At 45.8% G+C, this 19,575-nt stretch overlaps 1 protein-coding gene across 1 annotated transcript in view; it reads left to right on the top strand.

Moving 5' to 3' along the window:
* The window catches only part of ZNF197 (zinc finger protein 197), a 30,813-nt gene extending 16,098 nt beyond the window's left edge, over window positions 1-14,715 (top strand). Inside the window, exons 7-9 of the mRNA XM_074344142.1 lie at window positions 4,040-4,233; window positions 5,183-5,327; window positions 8,810-14,715. Of these exons, the coding sequence (XP_074200243.1) occupies window positions 4,040-4,233; window positions 5,183-5,327; window positions 8,810-10,062 (1,592 nt within the window). The 3' untranslated portion in view covers window positions 10,063-14,715. The remainder of the gene's footprint in view (window positions 1-4,039; window positions 4,234-5,182; window positions 5,328-8,809) is intronic.
* Window positions 14,716-19,575: the final 4,860 nt, after the last annotated feature.

The following is a 19,575-nucleotide window of genomic DNA, read 5'->3' as shown; positions in this document are numbered from 1 at the left end:
TGCTGCTGGAGCAATTGCCTATCCATAGGCAAAAAAAATTCAGGAACTAAGACTAAGCAAAGAACTCTTAGACTTAAGCAAAAGTATGCTCCATTAAAGGAAAAAATGATAAATTGAACCTCATCAAAATTAAAATAATTTTCTTTGCAAAAGACTAAAGAGGATGAAAAGGCATTACATGCTGGAAGAAAATATTTGCAAATCATATCCAACGGAGGATTTGTATCTAAACTAGATAAAGAATTTTCAAAACTCAAAAGTAATAAATAGATGCAATTTGAAAACAGTCAAAAGACATGAACAGACATTTCACCAAAGTATAGTTGGCAAATGAGCAAATGAAAAAGGTGTTCAACATCATTAGCCATTAGGGAAATGCAAGTTAATCATCTGCACAGCTCTCAAAAAAGTGTTTTAAAGAAGTGAAAAGTAGTGCTAACACCAAATGCTGGCAAAGATGCAAAGGAACTGGATCTTTTATGTTGCCAGGAATGAGAAATGGTACAGCCACTCGGGGATAATTGGGCAGTTTCTTAGGAAACCAAATATGCACTTACATATGACCCAATATTTGCACTTCTGAGCATTTATCTCAGAAATGAAAACTGTATTCACACAAATCTGCAGGTGACTGTTAATAGGAGTTTTATTTGTAGTAGTTAAAATCTGTAAGTAAAACCCAGATGTCCTTCAACGGGTCATTCAAACTGCAGTATATAGCATGGAATACTTTTTACTGTGCAATAAAACAGAATGACCTATTGATACCTGCAGTGACTCAAGTGCACTTCAAGAGAATTATGCTGAGTGAAAAAATCCAATCTCAAAAGGTCATATACTGTATGATTACATCTATATAATATTCTAAAATGACAAAAGTATAGAGATGAAAAACAGATTAGTGGTTGCCAGAGTTTGGGGATGGTGAGAGGGAGCTGGGGAAGAGGGAGGGGTAGCCCTTGGGGAGGTCTTGGTGGTGTTGGAACCAGTTGTGTGTGTTGATTGTGATGGTGGTTACACAAATCTGCACTCAATAAAACTGTGTGGAAGTGTACACACACTTGTACCAATGTCAGCTTCATGATTTTTTTAACTATAATTATGTAAGATGTACCCATTGGGGGACACTTGTTGAAGGGTATTATCTTCGCAACTTTCTGTGAATCTATAAATTCAAAATAAAAGGCAAATCAAAACTAAAGAGCCATACCAATTGCAGTGTGTGAAACTGATTTGGAGAGACAAAATTATGAAATATATATTTTAGGGCAGTTGGAAATTTGAATATAATTGGACATCAGATGATGCTAGAGAATTATTGTTAATTTTCCTACCTGTAATGATGGTATTGTTAGTTTGGAGATTATTATTATTAAAGGATGCATTTTTAAGTATTTGGAATGAAGTGGTTTGATGAAGACAACTTAAAAGTTTTTCAGTATGTATAGGCGGGTAAGGCAAAAGTATTACTGAGTACAGAAGGAGGATACAGGCATTCATTGTACTATCCTCTGTACGTTTGATGTTAACAAAATAAAACGTTTGGGGCAAAGTTATCAGGGCCTTCTACAGATTAGTGCTTTGTAGCTTCAGGCTGCCGGGTGCACGCCTCGTTGAAGTGCCCTTGCCCAGCCTCCGGATGCCCCGTTCCCTGGGGCTCAGGGCCATAGTCCACCTGAAGTCCCTTGAGGCTCTTTTGCTCCTATCACTGGTCAGGAGCAACATTGGACACCCAACGAGAAGAGAGCACCTCCGAGATTCCTAGAGAGGCTGGCCTGGCGACTTGGGGAGCCGGAAGCCCATCCCCAGGCACTTCCTGTCCGGTCATTGTTCTCGCGCCGGTAGGCGCCGGGGTCTTTGCCGCCCGCCTTGTGTTCTAGAGCCGGCGTGCTCCGGACGGGCCTCTCCGCAGCGCACGGTGAGCTGGGTTGGCGCGGCCTGGGCGTGAACGTGGGGGGCGCGGGAGGGGCCGCCCGTCGCGTCCTCCTCTGGAGGATCCCAGCCCTGTCCGTCCAGGGGCCGCTCGGCACCCCGCCTCCTCGGAAGCCCGGCTGTCGGCTGCCGAGGGCCTAGCCCGGGGGAGGTTGGACGCGGACCGCCCCAGGAGCCAGGCTGGCCCCGGGAACGGGGCTGCGTGGGGCCTGGAGGTGGAGGAGATGGGTTGCTGCCCTTGGAAATAGGGAAAGGACGTTGAAAGGAAGCCCTTGATAGGAGTCTGGGGCTGGTGGCCGAGTAGAGTTTGATGAGCAGTCTGATGACACTACACAAGTAGGCAGTCTTGCGTGTACATGGCTGCAACCAGGGTTAAGGGCCTTCCTCCCTGGTAGAATTCAGCTAGTCATGGAAAGAATAATTCTCCAGAATAAAGATTTGTTGCAGGAATGGAAGCATTGCATTACTCAGGAAATGCAATGTATACAATAAGTTGCCATTAAGTTAACGTAGGATAAAGTATATGACCACTTCAGTAGCAGCAAAAGGGGACTTAATGAAACGTAGCACTTTTTTCCTAATAAGACATATGAAGGGGAGTAGAAAATTTTCTGTTTCTTCATAATCAGCTAAAATGGTAAGGTTATTTTTTTCACAAAATTTTAAAAACTCTGTTGAGTTGGCTATGATACAGGGGTATTATTAAGTTGGTGGTGGTGGTGTGATTTGGTGCAGTCCTTTTAGAAAGCAGTTTGGCAATATGTATTTCATAAAATCCTTCAACCAGTAATCCGTCTAAAGGAATAATTGGGCAACAGAAAAAAACTATTTGCGTGGAAAAACTCTCATTATTATTAAGAGAAGAAGCTGGAAACAAAACTTTTCCTAAAGCAGTGGTTAGTAAATAGGGGCTGGTTAAGTAAATAGAACATAGCTGTATTTTGAGTACAGTGCCAGAATGAGGTGGCTCTGTATGCACTTACAGTGAAACATCTACCTGAGACTATTGTGAAATATGGAAACTGAGTTCAAAAAGCAAACAGTGCAGGTTGCTGAACCATGTGCAAGTGTGAGCTGATGTATACTTTGGAAAAATAAACAATATGTGTGAAAGTGTACATAAACATATGGAAATGCCGAGAAAAGACTGATAACTAATTACTCAGTATGTGTATTGTGCATGTAGGACATATGTTTAATGCTGTATATTTCTTTTCTGACTGTTTTCAGTGAGAATGACAGTTAACACCATAGGTTATTGTGTGGCTACTAAAAACAATGTGTGAAGAATGGCAACATGGGAGATCTTTTTGTTTTAATTGTAAGAGTAATACTTGGTCTCACAGGACACTTGGAAGAAATGGGTAAAAATCAAAGAAAGAAAAAGAACCTCAGTACCACCTGTGATTATGTCACCCAGGGATAACCACTCCTAACATGTTGGTGTCTAAACTCCCAGTCTTTTTCTTGAGATTCATTTGTTCATGTTACTGTGTGTCCTTGGTGATGGAAAAAAAAATTCTTTGTGTTGTAATGTCCCTTCTTAAAAAAAAAAACAAAACATGGTGATAACTGAAAATATGTATCCCCATTGTTACAAAGTTTAAGTCATAATTGTCAGTTTGGTTGGAGGTTTTCCCTTAAAAGAACTATCTTAAATTCTACAACGTACTGTGGTTATCTCTGGAGATGAACCAGGGGTGATTTTTCTTAATCATTTTCTGTATTTTTAAAGTTTTTACAATTCACTATATTAACTTTGTAATCAGGTGAAAATCAATAAACATTATATAAAGTTGTTTGTAATGTAATTGTTATGGGGGTAAATTGCTTATTTATAGTCCAATCCTTTCCATCCTATTAAGGAGTAGAGCAGACCCTGTGCTGTAGTGGCTCCTGCCTGGTCATTGGTGAAATTGGCCCCGTGGGCTCGGTGTCATCCAGGCAAACCTCTGTTCTACTGCTAACAGTATTTTCTGATTTCTCAGTAGACATTACTTAATGCTGGCCCTGGAAGAAACTCAAGAAGAAGCTTTTGAGATTTAAAGATTAGATGGGGCTTGACCTCTGCTGGGAAACCCCCAGCTATAGGAGTTCCCCTGCTGAGCAGAGAAGATGACTGCAGAATTGAGAGAGGCCATGGCCCTGGCCCCTTGGGGCCCAGTGACAGTGAAAAAGGAAGAGGAGGACACCTTCGTGGATCAGGCATCCAGCCAGCAAGGGCACTCTGAGAACATCAAAGTCTGGGCTCCTGAGGAGGGTCCTCAGACAGGCCTTGATGTATCAGAACAGGACGAAAAGGTAAACAAAGGTCTCCCTCTGCTTCCACACCTGGAGTCTTGTTTCCTGGTGAAGGCTCTGGCCTCTAGTCCTTTGCAATATTATTGAAACATTCTCTTCTGATTGATGTGACATTCAGTACTTTCTGTAAACCAGTGCTTCTCGAACTGTGCTATCCAGAATTACCTGGGGAGCTTTTTATAAAATCATGATACCCATGTCATACCTCATTCTAATTGAATCAGAGTCTCTGGGGGTGGGACCCAGACATCTGTATTTTTAAGAAACTGTTCAGGTGATTCCAAGCAGGATCTGATAACTCTAACCTGTACTTCTCAAACTTTAATGTACATGGGGATCATGGTCAGGGGGTGGTCTGGTTAAAATGCAGATTCTGATTCAGGAGGTCTGTGGTATGGTCTGAGATTCTGCATTTCTCACAGGCTCCCAGGTGATGGTGAGTCTGCTGATCTGCAGACCATGCTGTATACAGTAGTGAGGCTGTATGTTTTCAAACACACACCTTACCATTGCTAGCCAGATGAGGACTGAGGTTCCCCCAAGCCTCTCTGTACTAATATGATCAGAACCTTGCATCTTTGATCTTTTAGACCTTAGAAAAGTCTAGTCTGGAAACCTCCCCATGTGCTCTCTTGTCATGCACTCACTGGCAAGTCAGGTTTGGGTGCTGGAGTGAGCAGTGAGATGAAATCATAGTGATCGGGAAGAAGGTAGCAGGCTTGCTTCTCTGTCTGCCTCACCTTGGGGATTAGGAAAGACTCTGGCTTCCTTTTCTTTTTTTTTTATGTTTGGTGTTTTCCTTCCTTCCCTCCTTCCTTCCTTCCTTCCTTTCGTTTTTATTTTATGACTTCCAAGAATAGATGCTTATATTCTCATCCTCAGAGCTATAATCGTACTACCTCCCACTGACAGTCTCCTCGTAAACCCACCTGTGCCTGCTTACCTCTAGGGTCAGAACATGTTCTGGGACATGGCTGTGGTCCTGAAACCAGTGCAGGAGGCACCTGCTGCTTCAGCCACGGGCGGCTTCCCATTACCCGGGACTCTGGCCAAGAGCGAGCTCCTGGAGACTCATGGGAACATGACCTATCTAGGTAAGGTTCAACCACCTGGTTCTGAATCTGACCTTTGGGGTTTCTCAGAATCTTTTTGGATTGTGGTGGTCTGGTCTGCTAGCCTGAGCAGCAGAGAGTATTGAAGTGTTGAAAGTGTCAGGGAGCGCTGTAGAGAGGAATGCTGAGAGATGCCCATGCATTTGTCGCAGGAAATGGTTTATTTTGCACACAGTCTCAAGACACCAGACAGACACAGGTGAACTCCAGATTCACCTTTTAATCACACGGATTGTTCAGCAGATTTCCCATCTGTTCATGCATGTAGACACGTGTCCTCTTCATGTGCTTCATGTTTCTTGTAGGCTGGTGAGCCTGCAGGAGAAGCTGCCTGAGGTAGGAAGGGTCACCTTTTGTGGCGATTTTGAGGAAATGCACTGGGAATGTGCTGTTTTCATAGATCTCTGTGCAAACTCAAGAGGATTTTGAAAAAGAATATGAAGAAATATATATATATGTATAACTGAGTCACTGGGCTGTGCACCAGAAACTAGCACAACGTTGTGAATCAACTATACCTAAATTTAAAAAAAGAAGGATTTTGAGCAGTTGTGTCAGCCATAATGACGTTCAAAGCTAGGTCTTCATGGAGGATACTGATGGCTGCTTACCACCTGGTTCTCTCTAAGCTAGGCCTCAGGATATGTCTAACTGGCAGCGGCAGAAGCTTGCCTGTGAAGGAGTGACATGTATCTGTGGGTTAGCAGTGTGGCAGCCATGAGTGTGTGCTGCGGAAGCAGCCCCTGGATGACTGCTGAGGCCCCCAGGCGCTCGCATGCTATGAGTCTGCCCAGTACTGGTCTGTGTCTGAATATTCCGAACCCACTCTCCTCCCTAGCCAAGTCCTCAAGCATTTGTGGACCAAGGCACTTTCTTAAACCAGTGTTGTGGGAACGGTTAAGATTGTCACCTTTCATTTTCTTGTCTCTTCTTTAATTCCTCAAACTCTCAGCAGCTGCTTTTCCCCACTTTCTGTCCCATTCTCTCGGGTGCCTTCCCCTGTATGTCATTTCTTTTCTGTTTCCTTGCCTTATCAGTCAGTCATTAATAGCCTTAAGTCCAACATCTACACCCATCCACCAGGAATGGCCACTGTTTTCTTTCTCTGCTGGTCCCAGCCGAGGCCGACCTCTCTGCCAGCCATTTCTGTCATAGAAGGTAATGGTGAGAACACCGAGCTCCAGCATTGAGAAGGAGACTCAGGTGTAGCTGCTGCCCTGCCTCTGACAGCTCTTTGACCTTGAGTAAGTCCTTTCTCTTTCTGGACCTCCATTCCTGTTCTGTAAACTGGGCTGTATTCATTCCGAAAGTACAGGATTTGTTGGGGATCTGCTTCCTATGCGCCGGGTAGTGTGAAAGGTGCCAGGGATATAGCAGGGAATGAGAACAGCCTTGCTCTTTTTTAGCTCCCATGCAAGTGAATGAGAATAGTTTCATCTTGATGATAAAATTGTATAATATACAGAAAGTCCTTGGGAAATTTTGATGTGTTACTGGGTTGTTAATGTCTGAGAGTTTTATTTGCACTTTCATATATATTAATTAATATTGAATTTATCAAAGTTTATTCATTTAAAATCAAGTTTTTAGACATAATTTTTTAAATTTCCTTTATACATCTAGAAAAATTCAGAATATTGCATACACAAAAGGTGTTTTTACATAAAAACCAGGAAAGGAAGGGTGAAGAGGCAATAGGGGAAAGAGGTAACAGGGAGGAAGTAAGATAAGAAAGAAGATACAAGAGCAGTTATACTACAGGGAGAAAAATGGAAGAGATTAAAAAAATCAGAACAATAAGAATGAAAATAACCAGAGAAAGATTTGCCTTTCGGATTTTTTTGTTTTTGTCACATTCAGGGCTCTGCTGTACCCAGTGCTCAGGCATTCCCCTTCTCTGACGCCGGCCTTCTTTCTGAATGGTTGTGATGGAGTTGCATGTAGCCATAACGTTAGCCAAGCAACCAGACTGGGCTGTTCTCCTTGCCCGGTATTGCTTTGCACCACCTGACATCCCTGTAGCACCCACTTGTCTTAATGGCTGGAGAGTTGCCCTGGCCTGTGCCGGTGGGACGTCTGGATGCTGGGTTCCCCTGTGCAGTTGCCGCGTGACCTGCAGCTCACAGCTTTACTGCTCACACCACCAGTGGGAATCCCTCCCTCCTGTGCAGGCTTGCCTCCCACTCCTGCTGGCCTTCATTTCACTTGCCGTATTATCTGACTAGTTTTTCGGAGCTTAGTTTTAATTCAGAATCACCTGTCAAGGGTTCACTACCAATGCTGGGCTGTGTGGGTGCACACTCTGGGGTCAAGGGTGGTAGGGGTGGGACATAAAGAATTATGATGTTACTGATGGCAGGACCACTTTTGATACCAGTAGGGTTCTGGGGCAGTGTGGAGCAGCCAGAGACTAGTCAGAGTTCTAAAACTTCAGGTTGTTTTGGTGCTCTTACGATATTTTTAGGCATTATGGAGTGGGTTGTGCTGTGTCTCAAACTTAACTCAAAAAGATCAGCTTTCCTTGGCACAGTGGGTAAGCTGTGTACTCTGTTCCTGTCCTTCTTTAGTCCTTTCTAGTGCTGCCGTCTGTCACCCTTGCAGCTTCCATCCCCTAAGGTTCATCTTCCCGTCTTTGACCCGTGGCTCCACTGGTCAGGCTGAAGGTCGCTGCAGACACTCAGAGCCACTTGCTGTGCCCCGTGGCTGTTCTCAGCAACTGGCGTAGAGTAAGTCAGCTAGTCCTCTCATGGGCTTGTGAGGTAGAGACTGTTATTGTCCCTGTTTTAGAGATGAGGAAACTGAGGCACAGAGAAGTTAAGTTACTAGCCCAACGTCACACAGAGGGTAAGTGGCTGAGCAGGGGCTTGAAACCAGGCAGTCTGGCTCCAGAATCCATGTTCTTAACGTCTGTGCTGCACAGTCTCTCAATGTTCTGGATGCTTTGGGCTGCTGAGGCCCTCTTGGCATCCAGTGAGACCCCCTTCTGTCCACGCTTGTCCTTTCTTTGGTATCCATACACAAAAGCCTAAGTCTCCTAGATCTTCTTTCACAGGAAAGGAATGCCCCTAATCAGTGGTGGGTTGTAAGCAAATCCACACTAGGTAGCTGAGGTAAGAAGGCAGGCCTGGGGGAGACTGGTGTTCTTCAGAACCAGTTTTTTTATTGTGAGATTAGTCATCGGGGACAGGAGGAGAGCTGCCTGGAGGTGATGTCCCTGGCCTGAAGCAGTGGGTTAAAATGTCTAACGGAGGTTGGTGGGTGTGCGGGAAAGGCCATGAGTCAGTGAGTTCTGTTCCAGGTGCGAGGAGGGCACAGAAGAGAGGTGACATTTGAGGAGTTCTTTCCTTTGACGAAGCCGCTTTGCAGAGGCACTAAGTCACATGCTCCCCGGCCTTCACGACTGGGTCATCCTGTGTTCTTTCTAGGCCAGAAAATTCTGACATATATACTGTCTGTTGTTTCAGCTGCTGAGACCAAGAACCCACAGTTATTGGTTCCAAAAACCGAGATATGTGATGAAGCAGAAAAACCCTTCATAATATCAGGAAGAATCCAGAAAGTTGAGCTTCAAGGACCTGAGTTAGGAGAAGCCTGTGAAAAAGGGAACACGTTAAAGAGACAGAGAATAAAGAGGGAAAAGAAAGATTTCAGACAAGTGGCAGTGAAGGACTGTCAGGTACCTGAAAACATCAAAGAAGAGGGAGACCAGAAATGTCACAGATCTGAGGAGAGTTACAGCCCTAGTTCTGGCACGGTTAAGAACCAGAAAAGCCAGTCTGGGCAGAAGCCTTTCACATGTAGCGTCTGTGGGAAAGGCTTTAGTCAGAGCGCGAACCTCGTAGTGCATCAGCGAATCCACACAGGGGAGAAACCCTTCGAATGTCACGAGTGTGGAAAGGCCTTCATCCAGAGCGCAAACCTGGTTGTGCACCAGCGAATCCACACGGGACAGAAACCTTATGTTTGTGCCAAATGTGGGAAAGCCTTCACTCAGAGTTCAAATCTGACTGTACATCAAAAAATCCACTCCTTAGAAAAAAACTTCAAGTGCAGTGAATGCGAGAAAGCCTTCAGTTACAGCTCACAGCTTGCTCGGCACCAGAAAGTCCACATTACTGAAAAATGCTACGAATGTAACGAGTGTGGGAAAACGTTTACTCGGAGCTCAAACCTCATCGTCCACCAGAGGATCCACACGGGGGAGAAGCCCTTTGCCTGTAATGACTGCGGCAAAGCCTTCACCCAGAGTGCAAATCTCATCGTGCACCAGCGAAGCCATACTGGTGAGAAGCCATACGAGTGCAAAGAGTGTGGAAAAGCCTTCAGCTGTTTTTCACACCTGATTGTGCACCAGCGCATTCACACTGCAGAGAAACCTTACGACTGCAGCGAGTGCGGGAAAGCCTTCAGTCAGCTCTCTTGCCTTATCGTGCACCAGCGGATTCACAGTGGGGACCTCCCTTACGTGTGTAACGAGTGCGGCAAGGCCTTCACCTGCAGCTCGTACCTGCTCATTCACCAGCGAATCCACAACGGGGAGAAACCTTACACGTGCAGCGAGTGTGGCAAGGCCTTCCGGCAGAGGTCGAGCCTGACCGTGCACCAGAGAACCCACACCGGGGAGAAGCCCTACGAGTGCGCCAGGTGCGGCGCGGCCTTCATCTCCAACTCGCACCTCATGCGGCACCACAGGACCCACCTTGTCGAGAGCACGTAAAGGCCGAGGAAGACCCCCAGGCGCCGATCGGAGCCTGCCCCGCCGCCGGTCAGACACCGCTTTGCTGTTTTCTTCCGCCTTTGTGAAGATGAGGCCTGCTGTATCCTTAAACGTAGCAGTTTTCAGGAGTGCGGCACAAAACACAAGGCAAGCATCTCAGTTACAGAAAATGAAAACGAAGGCCTCGCGGCAAGGATTTGGTTTTTAACTGTGCCCTCGGTGGTCACGTGGTCTGAGATGGAACGTGGCTTTCTTAGAAATGGTCATACAGAGCTCAGCGATAAAGGTATTTTTCACTTAATTTTGTTTTGTCAAATTCTGGTAATGTCTTTGAGCGACGGGCAGGTTCTTGGTGTGGGTCAGCCTGATGGATCCAGAGCTTTGAACCTTGTGTTCCAGTGTTTGGGGTTAAGCAGTGACTAGTTACGGAAACCACTTGGGGTAGCAATTCACCAACAACTCACCTATGAACATTTATAAGCTTTCCATTCCCTAGGTAATTAAAAAAACAAAACAAAACCCTACAGTCTTCTGCTTCTAAAATGGATGGAAGTAGAAAACAGCCGTTCCTCTCATTGCCCGGACCTTGTGACCGTTGGTGTGGTAAAGTTCTCGGGACCTTGGACGATTCTCTTCTGACCATTTCCTGCCTGCCTGCCCGATCACGTGAGGACTGATGGAGACAGCACGCCGGGCCGTGAATGCCTCTGGGCTGCGCCCCGTTGCTAAGATGAACAACTTCTAGTGACTTGCGCCCAGTTGCCATTGCATCCCATTCTTCTGAGAGGCTGCTAACAGCCCACTCCCAGACAGGGGAGTCGGAGAATAAAGCTCCCTGGAGGCGTGCCCACGTTGTCTCTGCTCTCGTCCGGCGCCAGCCCAGCCAGGGGGGCGCAGCTTGGGTGTCACTGTCACTTTCTGGATGGGCTTCAGAAGGAGTGGTGGACCACTGAGAGGACCGAAGAGGGAGATGAAAGGCGAGGGAGGAGGCAGGCTGGGAGTCCCAAGGTCTTTGTTTGTTGTTGTTTTTTTTTTTTAAAGTTCAGAGGTATTGGAATATGAAGTTTTAGAAGGATGAAGAAAGTGGCTGAGGTAAGATACCTGTGTTACCATTGAGCCTTTACTCCCGGAAAAAACAGTTTCTAAAGCTATGCAAGTGGTAGAGTTATGGAATGACACTGCCTTGTATTTATACAGAACTGGGTTCCTGGTCTGTGCGCCTTCACGTGTGGAGTCATGGTTCCCGGCACTTACCTCCTGCTTTCACATAGATCGTTTCCCTAATCCCTTTAACGGTGGAAGAGGTGTTTGCCCTTTTTACCAGAGAGAGGTCATTTAACGCAGGACCGAGGAGGAAGTGACAGCCTGTACTCAGACCCAGGTCCTAAACCAGGTTCCCTTTGTTCTGCCACGTTCATGCGTGTCTCACCACCCTCTGTGCCGGATCCATGGAAGAGCCTGAGAAAGGGGTATACAGTCTCGTTTTTAGGTGAGGAAGCTGAGGTGACAGATTCTGGGGTGTGCCTTAGGCAGTGTGACCAGCAAGCAGCAAACCTAAGACTGGGGTTTGAGTCTCCTGATTTCTGGGTCTGTCTCCACTCGGCTCTCGTCATGTGAGTGTTTATTGTAACGTGGTGCCTGGTGAAGGCAGTTGTGCATAACAAGTCCATGCATTTATTGTCTCATTTCTACAAGACTGTTAATTAACATGGTGGTGTGTAGTTTACAGAGCACTTTCACATACAGAAGGCGTACACGAGGAAGCTTCTTCACCTTTTTTCCCCTTTAACCATAGCCTTTCATCAAAACGTATGTGACTTCTTTTCCCATTTTCACTCCAAATCATGTGGACATACAGAAAAGTCAGGATTCAAAAGTAAGAATGGAAAATGCTCACGCCCTCACAGACCCTGGGCGTGACTCTTCCTGTCCCCCTGACTGGGAGTGGAGGGGCCCAAAGATAACACCACATGTCTCTTCGGAGATTAGTGTAGCTAAGTTAGGTGTCCCTCTGCGTGGTCAGGAGGCTCAGAAGGGAGGGAGAGCAGGTCTGAAGACTCGGGATCTGTGACCTTGACCCATGCTTTCCTGAAACGTGTCAGCTGGGACCTGTGACCAGTAAGACGGTTAAACTGTTCGAGCTTCACGTTGTATATTCCCACATAATGAAATACTCAGCCATGGATGGTGGTGATCTCCTGGCTGAAGATTTCCATTCATAGGGAGTTCAGAAGAGCCAGGTGATTATGATGGAAAGCTGGGTTTGGGCATCACTGACCCAACCTTGCAGTAAAGCAGTGGCTTTTTAACCTTGGCTGCATATTAGAGACGTCTAGGACACTTGAAAATGTTTCCATTCCCAGGCCCTAGTGTTTTTTTAAATCTGTAGAAGAACCCAGTGTTCATCCGGCTTACTGAGCCACTGCAGCCTGAAACCTGCGGGCCGCAAACGTGTGTGACCAGAGGCCGGGGGCTCCAGTGTAAAGGTCCGGGTGTGTGGGGGGTCGGGGCAGGTTCGGTGATGGCTGCTCTGCATCCTCCTGTGCTGCTCACGATGCTTGGCTGCTAGGACTCTGTAACCTAACTTACTTTATTTGTATTTTAGGTGAATATACCAAACATTTTATTTATATAAGCAAACCAAGTTCTACATAACATGCTATTATTTTCCTCATTCAACAAAGTGGCTTTTTACATTTCTGCTTGTATTTCATGTCCATATCTGGGTTTCTGCAAATCTACACCCAGCTTCAGGACCCCTGTCCTGCACAAATCATGGGAGCCTAGTAGATGGCTAGACAGGTCAGATCCTTCTCCAACTCATAACAGCTCTCTCTCGCAATTCCATCTCAGCCCTCAAAATAAATGACCACCCACGTGTTTCTGTAGGGCTTCTGATGGGAGAGGAGCAGCTACCCCTTGTTGTCAGACTTGGCTTAGGTTTTCCTTTTCTTTGGGGTCACCTCCCTTCTTTCTGGGCTGGTCTGGCTAGAAATGAATGGGAACTTTGAAGCCCCATTTTCTTAAGTCACCAAGAGCTATCAGACTTGAAGCTACATTAAGGACAGAACCAAGAAGTCTGTTTTTACCCTCAAATGAGACCAACAGAGGGTGTGTTAAGTGGAGCACAAGGGTGCGAAGGTGTTGATGAAATCACGTGCAGGTGTTTTGGGAGCATGGGGGAGAGGTTCGCCATCAACACCCCCCCCACCCAACACAGCTGGCCGTGGACTCCTCAGGAGGCTGGTCGTTCCTCTGCTCTGGGTCCCCTCCCTTCCCTCGGCAGTCGTCCTTCCCCCGCTTCCGTCACTTCTCCACTTGTGTGCCTGATCTTCCGGGGGTCGCAGCCCCTCTAAGAGTCTGATGGAGGTGGTGGGTCCCCTTCAGGAGAAGCACAGTGCTCGGGCAGATCCGTGCTCGTTTGTGGGGGCATATAGGCTCCCTGAGGCCGCTCCACGGAGCCTGTGGAACCACACCCCACGCCTGGGGCTGCACTGCCGCTTGCCTGCACTGCTGCAAAATCGTGACTTAAAAAACGAGGTCAGACTATGGAATCTCTAAGGATGTTGCTCAGACTCCTAACCATTTAAACCTTGCTTCTCCTGGATTCCCTCCCTCAGCACGGGGAGGGCATTATCCAGCACTCAGAGACCCAGGAGGCATTTCTGGCTTCCCAGGTATGGTGCATCGATTACAGAAACAGCGATTATGTACTCCCTCTGCGGCAAACATGGTTCTAGATCCTGGGGTGCCAGAGCAAACAAGGTCTACCATACCCTCTTCTCTTCTCATGTCTCTCACAGGACAACTGTCTGGATTCCTTAACACGATCTGCTAAGCTCTGCACGGTCTCTTTCCAGCCTCCTGGCTTTCCTTCCCTCGCAGCTTTCCCCGCAGCTGGGGGCCTGCGCTTGCTGTCTCTGTGCCTTCGCTCACAGCGTCCCTGGTGCCTGTGATGCCTTGCCACCACTCCCCACGCAGCCCGGCTGCTTTTCCTGACTTGGTTTTGTTAAGATTTGGCTCAAGCCCATCTCTGGGAAACGTCTGACTGCCCTGTGGCCAAGAAGTATGTTTAGAAGTACAGACGCGTGTGATCTGTGTATTCAGAGTTTTACTTTATGCTTTAAAGTGAAAAAAAAAACCTGGATTCAGAATTGTGTATATAGTACAGTTCTCATATAATGTTGTTACCTATACTATATACTATTTAAAAAGTATATAGATAAATTACCTGAAGGAAATATAAGCAAATGTTATAAATGGTCAAGTGACTTGTTCACAGCCATACAAATGGTAAACTGCAGAGCTTGGGCTCAAACCCAGGTCCTAGGGATAATGGAATTGTGGGTGATTAAATGTTTTTTTAAAAGTAATTCCCATATTTTTTATAAGGCAAGAAATTTTATCATCAGGAAAAAATAAATTATTTATTATAATTACAAATTTAGTTTTGCTGTGTTAACTATAAGCCGTGTCTCAGTTCTCCATTTGTAGACTGTGGGATGCGCTCTCCTTCTGTCTCCTCCCCTTTTCCACCTCTGCCTCTGACAGTGTCCAGTCTAATCATTCCTGAATTCTGCTCTGTAACCAGTGTTTGATGCTTTGTTTATTGATTTGTTCTGAAAGTTGAAATAAACAGCATGAATGTTTTTACGACTGTGTAAATGTTCGCTGCAGATCCAAGTAGTTTATTGTGATTACATATCCTTTTAGGAGCAGTATTTTGTTTTTACTGAAGTTTCCAGTTGTCTTTCTTTTCCCCTTGTACCTGTTGCTTTTAACGCAACCTCAGTTATTTGCAAATTCTCCATCCAATTGCATACTCCTTGAGTCCCCTTTTTCCTGTCTGTTTCCCTTCCAGAGACCTGCAGCCTCCTGCTCCAGTCTGTCCTTGAGGTTCTTTCTGCCTGCCTTTCAGTCATTAACGCTGTGCTCCAGTGCGTCCTAAATTCCCTAGCTTCCTCTTTGTCTGTTTACTCTCTCGTTTCACTGCAGCACTTCAAGTCACTTCCCAAGAAAGAGTATGTGGAAGGCAAAAGTTTCGAGTGCTTATATCTAAAACAACTTTCTCTGCCCTCACACCTGACTGGTAGTTTGATTGGCTCTGAAATTCTAGGTTGAAAAATTTCCCCCAAAGTTGGTAGACATTGCTTCACTGACTTGCAGCATCCACCGTTGCTAATGAGATGTCTGATTCCAGTCTGATTCTGATTTCTTTGACGATCCATAAATAGAATTTACATTACTGCAATCTGCTTCCCCACCCCTTGGAAGCTTTTAAAGTCCCCTCTTTACCCTTGGTGCACTCACTTCCCCAGTGTGCTCAGTGGGATTTTCCAGTCCAGCAACTCAGGTACTTCTACTCTTGGAAATGTTCTTGTTATGTGACACTTCTCCCTTTTTTTTTCTATTTTTGCTTTTTCTGGAATTCCTGTCAATTAAACGTTGGGCCTTCTGGATTAATCCTCAGTTACTTTCTCTGTTACTTCCATTTCCTCATCTCATGCCATTTTCTGGGAGAGTTCCCTGGTTATTTTTCAACTTTTCCAGTGAATTTTTTATGTTGGCAGTTTAATTTCTAAGAGCCTTTCCTTGTTTTCAGTTTGTTGTCTGTGGCACACTATCCTCATTTTAGAGACATCTCTCCAACCTCAGTATTGTAAGGGTTTTCCTGAAAGTCTCTTCTGTCATCTGAATTGTCATATCACCTTCATTCCCCTGGCCTGGGTCCTTTTTTCTCTTGGTTTATCTTGTTTCTCTCTTTAGAGACTTGCCTCAAATGTGTTGTGATCCTTACTGACACACGCACACTCACAGATACACACGAGCATATATGTATACCGGGGTGTGGGGGAGGCGTTGGGATTGGCTCAGTAAAAGGCTTCCCTCTGGAGTGGGTTGGTGGTGAGCGGGCTGTTTACCTGGAGACCTCTCAGTGCCAGAATGCAGAGATCGTTTGGCTGGGGCTCTTATGTTTTTTGAGCAAAAGATCCTCTGATGTTTTTGTCTGGGGTTTGGATGATGTAAGAGTGGGGGGGACGGGAATCAAGTGCTATGACAGGCTTGCAGTTAGTGCCCTATTTTTAGCCCCCCTTGCCCCCTCATCGCACCTGGGGTTTCCGGGTCCCAGGTCGGCTGGGCTTTGGCAGGTAGTTCAGCTCCCTCCTTCCACTGTGCCACCCTCAGCGGGTGTTTCAGTCCGTTCCTCCCTCCACCCAGCTTTCTCAGTTACCATTTCATCCATTTTCCATCTTCTAGAAATTTGTTCCCCTTAACCCTTCACTGTTATTTATGTGTTTTAAACCATTTTAATCCATTATTGTTTCAGGGGAAGCTAAACGATTTTTAAAAGAATGTTGATATCCTTTGACACAGTGGCACCACTTCTAGAAAGCGCTCCTAAAAATGAGTATTTTTGACAACAGTTTATATACTAGTCAATGTAAATATTTTACCAAAAAATAGAAACAGCCCCCAGTGACTAACAATAGAGGAATGATTACACCGCAGTTGATGGAATATTAGGCACCCACTAAAAAATCATAATTTAAAGAATATTTAGTGATATGATAAAATGTTCACAATACTATTAAGTGAAAAATGCGAAGTACAAAATGCAGTGGTGTGTGCAGAGAGCCCAGTTTCCTTAAATGCACATGCACAGAAGAGACGGGCAGGAAATAAGTACATCAGGTGTTAACAGTGGTTCCATTTTCTTGCATTATCTCCATTTTCTACAGTGAGCCTCAATTACTTTTATGATCAGGAAGGGAAGAGTTAATAAAAGAAAGAGATCATGGCTTGTTTGGAGCGGTATGACTTTCTTGTGGAGTGTGGAAGGGTCGTGGGGGGCAGCAGAAGAAGGGTCTGGGGAAATAAAGTGCCCAGTTAGCAAGGCCCAAATGCCAGGCAGAGAAATTCAGCTGAGAAATATATGTAACCCCAGTGCTGGTGACAGAGTTGTGGCTGGAGTGTGGAGGCTCAGCTGGTCAGGGGAGAAAGGATCCTCACGACCATACAGACAGCTTTCATCAGAGTCCAAGAAAGACCATGGGATTCTGACTCCGGCATGGGCAGCGGCCAGAGGAGAAGGGCTGGGTAAGAGAAGGGCCAGGAATGACCAGGCCTTTGGGGCAGGGAAAATCAGGCAGCAAATTCCCAAGCCAGAAATCCAGGCTTCCAAGCCCTGCGAGACCTGCCCTGTGACAAAGGGGGCCTGGCCTGGGCCTCTCTGGGCCTCCCTGGGCCTGCTCTGTGGCTGGCACTCCTGCAGTGTTGGAAAGGGGGCGGGGGAGGCTGGCTACCGGGCTGGCTCCCCAAGTTCACCTGCTGAGCCAGTAGCAAGGCTGTAACTGCTCCCTGGTTGAGGAGTTCCTGTGTGCTAGACACCATGCTGAGTGCCAGATGTTTTTTTTATCTCATTTAATTCTCGCCCAAGGAGGGAAGCTCTCTTATCTTCATTTTCAAAGTCAGCAGTCACAGTCAGGATTAGAGTAACTGAGGCCAAAGCCCATGCCTGCTTCTCCCGAGCTCCTTTCCCAGTGTGCCCCAGGAACCCCTCTCCTCATCTGCAAGTGCTTTGTTTTGGTATTTTTTTTTAAACCTGGCACTAAGCTCTGGGTTCACTTTTTTAAAGAACTATTTATTTACTTATTTTTATCATTCCATTTATTTTTATTCTTTTCAGGAGGGGCAAGGTAATTAGGTTTATTTATTTACTAATTTTTAATGGAGGTTCTGGGATTGAACCCTGGACCCCATGCATGCTAAGTGTGCACTCTACTATGCTCTCGCCCTTAAAAGTGCGTTGTTAAATTAGAAGAGTGCTTGCCTGTGGTTAAAAATTTCAGTGGTACCGAAGCAAACAGTGAAGAGGTCCTCTCTCTTCCAGCCCAGAGTACCCCAGATAGGAGCTCCCCAGAGATAACTGTTGTCAATGCCTTGAGGGTTCTTCTGGACATGCATTTACAATCACGTATTCCCCTTTAAAACACACAACACACACAAGCTTAGGATACACACTGTCTATACTTTTATTTTTCACTTAGTGCATCTTGGAGATGGTTCACGTTTAGCCTGTAAGGTCTACCTCATTCGTTTTTTCCACTGCTGTGTGATATTCTATTGTATGGATGTACCATGATTCATGTGGCAAGTGCCCTGTTGGTGGCCACGCAGGTTCTTTTCTATCTTTTGCTGTTCCAATGCCATGCTGAATATCCCAGCACACTGCCCCTGATACGTGTACAACTTTGTCTGCAGGATAAATTGATACCAGGTAGGTGCATTTGATATTTTGATAGAAATTGCAAATGCATTTCCCAGTATGTGTATGAAAATGCCCATTTCCCCGAATCCTCCATAAAACTACACTTCGTCTTTTCTGATCTGGTAAAGGAAAAATGCTCTCATGTTTTAATTTGCATTCAGTTATAAGTGAAACTATATATCACGTCTTGTGTTCAGAAGCCATGTGTAGTTCCTTTTTGTGTGAATTGCTTGTTCATGTTCTTTAAGCAGTCTTTCTGTTGGGTTGTTGACCCTCTTAAGAATTTATTTCTACCAGTTCTGTATTAAAGAAATTACTCTTCCCAGCCGCTATATGTATTGCAGATATTTCCCCCAGTTTACAGTTAGTCCTTTTGAAGGAGGATTAATAAAATGGCCACACTTAGGCTAACAGATTGCTCACTCTTATTGCTCACCCAGGACCGTTGCTAAAATGAAGCTATTGATTTTACTGTCCCTGCTTTATTCCAGTAGTCAAGAGTAATAATCATACTTGGTTTCTGAGTTGTTCTCCAGGGAGAAGGTCACAGGACTGTAACCTTACAAAATAGCCTGAATTACCAAGAAGACCAGGCCATGGCTCTTACAAGATAAAGAGATCGAAAGAGTGACAGCCGCTAGCCTCTGTCAAATTGGTCATCTGGAGACACCATGAGACCACTCTAAGTCTTATGACAAGAAAATTATTTAGTTGATTGTTACCGTTGCATTATTGTTTGAGCCATGGCTATATAATCACCCTGCCCCAGCCCCAAGATGGGCTCACAGTTTTGAAGGCACCAGCCTGCTGTGAGTCCCTGGTGCCTGGTGAAGCAGTAAAGCTACCTCTTTCTTCTAAGCTCTAAGACCCTGTCTCTCAGTTTCAGTTTGGCTCATCAAGGACGGTAGCCAATCTTTTGGCAACAAATTTATGTGAGGTGTGAGACCACCCTCTTCTAAGAGGAGCTTCAGGTTCCACCGTGTTGCTGGGCCAACAAGACTCAAACAACTGCCCTTCCATGCTGACGGGAGGGATGATGGAGAATGGAGCCCAGCAGCTGCCAGGGCCAGTTTTGCTCTGGGGATCCTTTCGTCCTCTGCCCTTCCACCCGTCAGCGGACTGCAGTTGCCCTAACTGACTCCTTGGAGGGAGAAAAGATAGCTCTGTTTCTTCTGAAGCATCGCATCTAATGGGCAGGCCTAAGGTAAGTTCCCCATGATGACTGAGGCCCCTTGATCTCCCAC

This window comes from Camelus bactrianus, chromosome 17 (genome assembly GCF_048773025.1).
Source record: "Camelus bactrianus isolate YW-2024 breed Bactrian camel chromosome 17, ASM4877302v1, whole genome shotgun sequence".
Classification (NCBI taxonomy): Eukaryota; Metazoa; Chordata; class Mammalia; order Artiodactyla; family Camelidae; genus Camelus; species Camelus bactrianus.
This window is presented reverse-complemented; position numbering and strand designations above follow the sequence as displayed.